Source organism: Lipophrys pholis, assembly GCF_963383615.2.
Source record: "Lipophrys pholis genome assembly, chromosome: 13".
NCBI lineage: Eukaryota > Metazoa > Chordata > Actinopteri > Blenniiformes > Blenniidae > Lipophrys > Lipophrys pholis.
In genome coordinates this window covers 11,771,690-11,780,175 of record NC_137632.1, presented here as the reverse complement: position 1 = coordinate 11,780,175, position 8,486 = coordinate 11,771,690, and the positions used below count along the sequence as shown (strand labels likewise).

Genomic DNA, 8,486 nt, shown 5'->3' with positions numbered 1-8,486 from the left:
GTCATTTTGGGTGTTTGTACTATACATTTCTGTTCTGTATGTGTGCATATATGTATATATTCAGCTTGTATGTTCTCATATTATAGTATAAAGTATCTCATAGTTGCAAAGGCTCAATTTACAAATAACTGTTTAGAAATTGGAGTTTATAATGTGAAATTTCTTGTCAAGACTTAAGAGAAAATGCATAAGCTATTAGTCAAATATCATCATTTTTGTTGTTACACAACAGAGTGACAGTTAAGAATATACTTTCACAAGAATTTAATATTATGTAATTGTTAACTGTCAGTATTTTGATTCAGGGCAGGGCTAGATGACCTTAAACTTCCTCCTACTCCTTTCCAGGCATGTAGAAGCATGAGTCCAAATGATTTCTTTTGTTTGGTTTTGGGCGTGTTTTGTTCTTTTTGTTTTTTGTTGCTCTTTTTGTGGATCTGTCTCTTGTTTTGACTTTAGTTATTGATGTGTTCAGATTGCATGACTCAAAAACAATTGTATAATTGCGACGTTGTTTAATTTTTAATTGTCTTTATTACATTAAAAAAAACTTTCCCAATATATTTTGTTAATTTTCCGTGAACTATTAACATATGAAACAATTCATCTGAAATTGACTGAAAACTAAACAATTATGCAGAACATTCTTTTTTTTATTTATCAAGGTAAACAGACAACATTTTTTTGTATTATGATTTTCTATACATAAGCAGCATTATTCCATTATATTTTTATACCACAATTTGATGTAGAAAGATCTGAGGTATTATAATAATAATACATGTTGAACCTCTGACAAGATATATCTGGATAGATATATTTTGTTGTTATATAATCTTGATTATCTATTCATAAAGGAGTAATTATTTGAATATACATCTTCGAGTATCTATCTTAAATCTCAAAATATGGCATGTAAGTGATTGCAAAAAAAGCATCGTTTTATATCTCTTCATCTGTTACGATGTCTGATGCTGAAAAAACTGAAGTACTGATAGATTATGCAGGAAAGTAGCCCTGTTATTTGGATTATGGCAGACGGGATTACTTAATCTGTGACGCAGCAGAATAACAGGACGGTTCGCACTCTGCGTGTCGGGCAGTCTCGTGAGGAGAAACCCTGCAAGGTAAGAAGGAATCAACACAACAACGCTTGTGGATTAAATGTAAATAAATCAGGATTATTTCTCCGCTTGTCTTGTACTGAGGTTTGTTAGATTGGCGATGTTTGGTGGAGAGTTTTGTTATGACCGCAGACGTGGCGTGGCTCGCTGGACGTGATTTCAGATAAAACCAAACAGAACAAAACAAGGCTTCACGTGCACCCCGTGGTCGTTTATTATCATTATAAAGTGAACAGTGTTGCAGTGTCGCGAGCTCATGGAGTTCGGTAAGTGTTGCGCCAGCGCTACTGGCATCCAGCGGCATGTCGATAAATAAACTTGGTCACGTCAGTTATTGTACGTTTTAGTCGCATCGCTGTTAGAATCGTGTCAACTCTGTTTTTGTTTTGGTAGCCTCGGCGTGGAGGAGGAGGAGGCTAACTTTAGCTAATGTGTTTTTGGGGAGGGGGGCACGCGCCACCAACTTCCGGCATCTTTTACCACGTGAAATAAATACAATGAGGGGGATTGATTGAGTCTGTGGGGTTAATGTCGGGCCGCCCGCATGATGCTGTGTGTCTCCGTCTCTCCTCCAGCATGATCCGCCTGCCTGCTGCGAGCCGCAGCCTCTTCTTCCCCGCAGCCATCGCTCGAGGAGGCGCGGCTGCAGCACACAATGGTAACAGCATGCGACCTTATCGATAAACCTATTACCTGCAGACTGCGTTTCTATTTCACCCGCTTTGCTCGTGAACTGCGCGAATGCCTCGCACCCTTGTTACTTCACTCAGTTGATGGATTACTGGCAGGATTACAGACCTGGCAGCTCCCATGTTTGGTACCAGGCGGCTGTTGGCCCAGTTTAACTGGAGAGAGAGGGCGTCACCAATCAATTCTCTAGTATTAACTAAGCTGGTGTACGTAGATGTCATTGGTACATTCTCCAGGAGTCACAGTCAAAAAGTAACTAGAAAGCTTGTTTTATTTTATTTAATTTTAAATACATATGTCAAACGTGAAGGCAAATCTATAATGAGCTTCCTGTCTGACCTCCACAATCCCAAATAAAACGAGTCACTATTACATTTCGAATTATGATTCTCCTGTGTGCAGTGTTTATTGATCATTTATTCTATGCAATAATAACATAATCTCTGGTATATTTTCAATCAGTACAAACGTCATCATGCAAGAATGTAAAATATTGTCACGCTTACTATCATGTTTTTATATTATTGTTACTGTTGTCATTGATTTAATATTGGGTATTATTGTTTGTATTCTTTTGCTACTCTGTCATTACTGTCCACTTGCTGCTGCAAAAATGTAAGTTTCTTCACTGTGGGACAAATAAAAGCTTATTTTTAAATTATATACAATGATTATATGTTTGGTTTCATTTGCCAAGAGAAGGAGACGATTTTATGACTCCTGCAATAAGTATATTTCAGCAGAAGAGGGGGAGACGCCTCCCCCATGTGCAAATCTGAACCTGGTTAACAACTCTCAAAAGCTCAGCTGAAAATAAATCATTATTTGAATAAATACCATTTTAAGAAAGTTTACTTGACTTAAGTGTTTCATTTGTTACTAGTTTACAAATGTGAGATGAAAAAAAAGTTAAATTTTACACTGATTTGACAGCATTTGTTGAATTTGAAGATGAGACTTGATACAGGAGATGGTTTACATTCGAAATACAGCAACTAATACGGTCTCATATTAGTGCACTACTTTTGCCAGAATTATTATTTTTTCCCATGCTAAACCTTACAAAGAAGTAGATTTGCTTAAATACACTGAATGACCTGATATTGTCTCCTTTATGTGCCTGAAGCTCGCCTTGCCTCTGCAGCAGCAGCAGAAGCCCACAGCCTCCTGGAAGTCTTTGTGGATGGGACGCCAGTTATGGTGGAGCCAGGAACTACCGTGTTGCAGGTTAACAGTAAATTCATGCATTCGCTTCAGTGGACTGAAAGAAGTTCCAGACATTTTCACATGTTTGTATGATCTGATAAGCTTCAGATCATAGAAGAAAAAAAAACGATCGTATGATATGCGATCATAAACTGTTTCAGGCATGTGAGAAGGCGGGGATGCAGATTCCTCGCTTCTGCTACCACGAACGTTTGTCCGTGGCTGGAAATTGTCGCATGTGTCTCGTGGAGATAGAGAAAGTTCCCAAGGTATGTGTGTATCGTAACTACGATACAGTACAAGCTGTGTCTTCTGTACATAACCGCTAATTCTTTTTCATCTACCCACCAGCCGGTGGCAGCTTGTGCTATGCCTGTCATGAAAGGCTGGAACATTTTAACTGATTCAGACAAAACAAGGAAGGCCAGGTAGGATCACTATCAGAGGTAAATTCATTTAAAGCTCGGTAATTCACTGGTATTAGCAATCCCTTATTTTATTATATGTGACATAATCATATAGGTGGCCTTCTTGGGCGGGGTGATTTAATTGTAGTGAGTTTAATTAGTTTTACTTTCTTTTGAGGAACTCAAACTCTCATACATGAACGCAATCTTACTCAGAACTGAATGTTATTTATTTTCACACAGGGAGGGTGTGATGGAGTTCTTACTGGCCAACCACCCATTAGACTGTCCCATTTGTGATCAAGGGGGTGAATGTGATCTGCAGGTAAATTATAAAAAAAAAAGAAAAAAATCAACACCAATTGTTTTATGTTTAGTGTTTGTATGCCATTTTTGTTTTGTTTGGAATTTCAAATATGTGCTGGTAAAGAGTGAATCTATTGTCATTTGAAGGACCAGTCCATGCAGTTTGGGAGTGACAGGAGCCGCTTTACAGAGGGCAAACGAGCTGTGGAAGATAAAAACATTGGCCCTCTCATAAAAACTATTATGACTCGCTGTATCCAATGTACCCGTTGTGTGCGGTGAGTCACTATTTGGTTTTAAAGTAAGTCGAGTTGCTTTAGGAATTTGAAATGATATATCACTTTCTTTTTCTTTTTTGGGGGGGCTCTGGCAGCTTTGCCAGTGAGATTGCAGGCGTGGAAGACCTGGGCACCACTGGCAGAGGCAACGACCTGCAGATTGGGACTTATGTGGAGAAGATGTTCATGTCCGAGTTATCTGGGAACGTCATCGATATCTGCCCAGTCGGCGCCCTGACATCCAAACCATATGCGTTCACTGCTCGTCCTTGGGAGACCAGGTTTTTGGATTGTGCTCTGAATCACTATTGAACTTGAGGGTGGCACAATGTGCACCACCGCTTAATGTGTTGTTTTCGGTTTCCCGCAGGAAGACTGAATCCATTGATGTTCTGGACGCTGTGGGTAGTAACATTGTCGTGAGCACACGTGGTGGGGAGGTGATGAGAATTCTGCCCCGTCTCAATGAGGATATTAACGAAGAGTGGATCTCAGACAAGACTAGGTCCCTCTTCTGTCACATGAGTAAATATCATAGGAAACAGAGTGTCATCTTTAATGGAAGCTTAACTCGATCTCATTCCTTCCATCGCAGGTTTGCTTATGACGGATTGAAGAGGCAGAGGCTTACTCAGCCAATGGTGAAAAATGAGAATGGGCAGTTGGTTCCCACAACCTGGGAAGATGTTCTGACTCGGGTTGCTGGTGCAGTAAGTCAATCAACACATACAGAATAATTTCCTGCAACACTTTGATATCAGTGCATTTAAGACACACGTGATGGGACGTTTCTCTCTTGAATACATTTGACAGCTCCAAGGGGTCAAGGGCGAGGCTGTTGCTGCTGTTGTTGGTGGTTTGGTGGATGCAGAGGCTTTAATCTGTCTAAAAGACTTGCTGAACCATTTGAACAGTGAAAATCTGTGCACTGAAGAGATGTTCCCCACGACTGGAGCTGGGTAAGAGCTTACAAAGGTAGAAGCTTACAGTGGTAACACATTCAGTTTGGCCTGCGGTGATATTAGTTCCCTCTTTGTTTCTAGATCTGACCTGCGTTCAAACTACCTTCTTAACACTGGGATTGCTGGCCTCGAAGAAGCTGACCTGCTGCTTCTGATTGGCACCAACCCACGATATGAGGCTCCTCTGTTTAATGCACGGATTAGAAAAAGGTGAGCGGTTTACAGCGAAGACAGTACGTCTGTTTGGTAGCGAGGCTCTGTGGGACAACGAAACAAATGTCATGTCACTGGGGCTTGTGCTTCAGCTGGCTGCACAACGAGTTGCAGGTGGCGCTAGTGGGAAAGGAAGTGGACCTCAGTTACACTTACGAGCATCTTGGGGAGTCTGCTAAGGTTCTTCAAGACATCGCTTCCGGAACTCACCCTTTCTCCCAGGTGAGACTGAGGTTTTCCGGTTGTGAATCCCATCAGTCAGCTCAAATGTCTCCCACGAATTCCATGTCTTTTATCCCCTCTTGCAGGTTTTGGCTCAGGCCAGGCATCCTGTTGTTGTAGTTGGCAGCGGTTGCCTGCAGAGAGAGGATGGGGCAGCGATAATGGCCACCGTGTCAACCATTGCTCAGAAAGCTCGCGTCAGCAGCGGGGTGGAGGAAACCTGGAAGGTTCTTAATGTGCTTCACAGGTCACAATCTTTGAAAATTAAAAGACAAGATTTTGGCAACCGTGCAGTTTTCAAAGAGGACTTTAACTCCAATCTATATATATTTTTTTCCCCCCTGTGTTGCCAGGGTTGCCAGTCAAGTGGCTGCACTCGATCTTGGCTACAAGCCAGGCGTGGAGACTATCAGGAAGAATCCGCCCAAAGTTCTGTTCCTACTCGGCGCTGATACAGGCTGCATTGCACGCCAAGACCTCCCTAATGATTGCCTGATAATCTATCAAGGTCAGTGTTTTAAAATGTAGTTTCTTTCATTTATTGCAGCAACAGACGCTCATAGTATAGTTCCTGACTTGTCATCGTCTGCACATAAAGAATGATGACCAAAGAAAAGCTGAAAAGATAAACAAATAAATAATTGAAGTGACTGGGTGAATTTATGGGAATGGACTGATCATCATATAGCTTTTGGACTGTGTTGGAGACTAATGCTATCCATCATTATCATCCAAATATTGAATATGTTTATATTTGTTGGAAACTTTAATTGATACTTTTAGTAGATTTGAACAGTTTGCGTATGTCAAAAAAATACATCAGCTTCAGTGTTTTTTTTTGTATTTATTTATAATGGTCTAGGTCACCACGGAGATGTGGGTGCACCAATGGCTGATATCATACTGCCTGGTGCGGCATATACCGAGAAATGTGGCACATATGTGAACACTGAGGGCCGAACCCAACAGACCAAGGTGGCTGTGACTCCACCGGGCATGGCCAGGGAGGACTGGAGGATCATCAGAGCCATTTCTGAGGTTAACGGTGGACGACAATAAACATGTGATGTTCAGCAGCACAGAGAGAGACTAAACACTGTGATTTCTTTCCATTCCCTAAGCTTGCTGGAGTGGCTTTACCATACGACACTCTTGATAAAGTGCGTGACAGGCTGGAGGAAGTTTCTCCAAACCTGGTGCGATATGATGACCGCGAGGAGGCCAACTACTTTAAGCAGGCTAATGAACTGTCTAAGGTTGGCAGTTATTTTTCTCCATTATGTGTTTATTTGGTTATATAACAGGAAACTAATGAAGCCTGATTGAGACGTCAGTGTGTACAGTTAATTTATCTCAGTTTATGTCATGCTGTTCTCTGTGATGATGTTGATGCCTTCCTTATCTCTTTCAGGCAGTGAAGCAGGCCGTTCTAAATGAACCTTTAGTCCCTCCACAGCTCACTGTGAAGGACTTTTATATGACAGGTGGGACACCAACACTCTTCTTAATACACTTTAATAATATGATTTAATCAGCAGATTTGATCAGCAGTTTCATTCTTACAAGTTTTGTAATCATCAACATTTTACAACAATCATTTTGCTTTATTTTCAGCTAAATAAGTCCAATGCAATAAAACTATCTCTTCATATTATAGCACGTAGCAAAATGTACAGTTCATCATTAATGCAAATTTAAAAGATATAATATTGAATCTTCTGGTATCTTCCCAGCTCAAGACATTCACTACATGTTAGCATTTTAAATAATTCCAATCTGTTTTTTGGGGTATTTTTAAATTATATAAATCCCCAAAACATTGCTCACACCACACAATTATGTGGAAACTATTTTCTTTACTGCACAATAATAAAAAAAAAAGATAGAAGGACCAATTTACTATATCTAAGTTCAATGCTAATCCAAGTTATACAAATTTGCCCTATTTTACTGTGTTTACTGTTTTGCACCAATCCCACCCGAGCAAACTATCGGTATTGTGTAAACTATACCTGGCAATAAATCCCCTTCTGTTTCTGATCTATAATGAGTGTATAAACTAATGTGACTACCAAAGAGGCATTTTTATTGAAATGTATGAAATATATGTGATGTTTACAAATCATATTACCAAGACTCAGTGAATTTATTTATGTATTTATTTATTCTAATGACAAATAGAACGGCTAAAAAGTAATTTTAGCATACTATTTGTAAGATATATTTTTTTGTTTAATAGCCGAAACATTTTCAGTTTAAAATGCAGCCACTTTTTTTTGTTTGTTTTTTTACTTTTGATTATTCTTAAGTTTCATATACTGTTGGTATTTCCCCCCACAGATCCGATCAGCAGAGCCTCTCAGACCATGGCGAAGTGTGTGAAAGCCGTCACAGAAGGAGCTCAAGCCGTGGACGAGCCAGCCATATGTTAAAGCACAATATGGAGTTATTTAAAGAAGATACGCACAACTATTGTATTTGCACATTCCTAGAAAAATGCTGATTTGCGCTTGTGTTTTACTGTAGTGTCTGTTTTTGTATCGGAATCAGAAGTATTTTTATTAATCCCTGGGGTAATTTCTGTTGACATAGCTCCACTTTACTGAAAGTAGATGCTTTACCCTCTACGCACACAGTGGATGTAACATACATTACCTGCAGAAACGTGTACCTGCAATGCAAATATGTCCGTTTAGATTTGCCAGATCCCCTGCTATGCACTCCTGGCAGTCCTCCTGACATTTCAGTACATGTGACCCAAGATTCAAGAATGAAATCCGTCTTCCCGTGAAATTAGCAGCAAAAAAAAAAAAAAGTGTTTAGATTATATTTTTATTATAGTGTTTATACTATTTGAGGTATAGCTATTTGTACATGTGACTTAAATTAATAAACATATTTCTGTAGCAAGTTAAAAAAATCTTTGCAAACTCCTTAATTAATTGTAAATATTGAACTAATATTTGCTGATGGCATGCATGATCAGTAAGTGCTGTAAGCAACTTTTCCAGTCGGTGTCTGATTGGCACATGGTCCATCACTAGAGAGCAGCCGGCTACAGTGTGGCAGCAGGGCTGA

General features: G+C 39.8%; 1 protein-coding gene across 3 annotated transcripts; it reads left to right on the top strand.

The window, feature by feature from the left end:
- The first annotated feature begins 833 nt into the window (after positions 1-833).
- LOC308119279 (NADH-ubiquinone oxidoreductase 75 kDa subunit, mitochondrial-like) lies at positions 834-8,322 on the top strand. 3 transcript variants are annotated; one of them, XM_080479174.1, is made up of 19 exons: positions 834-1,127; positions 1,700-1,782; positions 2,941-3,041; positions 3,182-3,289; positions 3,372-3,448; positions 3,671-3,752; positions 3,881-4,011; positions 4,107-4,292; positions 4,382-4,516; positions 4,607-4,721; positions 4,825-4,970; positions 5,055-5,183; positions 5,279-5,408; positions 5,495-5,655; positions 5,762-5,916; positions 6,271-6,446; positions 6,530-6,664; positions 6,820-6,892; positions 7,749-8,322. In XM_080479174.1, the coding sequence occupies exons 2-19, from the start codon at positions 1,701-1,703 to the stop codon at positions 7,838-7,840; spliced, it is 2,214 nt and encodes a 737-aa protein (XP_080335300.1). In that variant the 5' UTR covers positions 834-1,127; position 1,700; the 3' UTR covers positions 7,841-8,322. The 3 variants fall into 3 exon arrangements, with proteins under 3 accessions (XP_080335300.1, XP_080335302.1, XP_080335301.1); XM_080479176.1 differs by having other exon boundaries at positions 1,056-1,127; positions 3,372-3,466; XM_080479175.1 differs by lacking the exon at positions 834-1,127 and adding an exon at positions 1,144-1,390.
- Positions 8,323-8,486: the final 164 nt, after the last annotated feature.

Excerpts from the sequence above, each read along its gene's own strand:
- LOC308119279 (XM_080479174.1), top strand. The coding sequence starts at position 1,701 with ATGATCCGCCTGCCTGCTGCGAGCCGCAGCCTCTTCTTCCCCGCAGCC. Across the intron at positions 3,290-3,371 it reads AGATAGAGAAAGTTCCCAAG|CCGGTGGCAGCTTGTGCTAT; the intron begins GTATGTGTGTAT and ends TCTACCCACCAG. Across the intron at positions 4,293-4,381 it reads GCTCGTCCTTGGGAGACCAG|GAAGACTGAATCCATTGATG; the intron begins GTTTTTGGATTG and ends GGTTTCCCGCAG.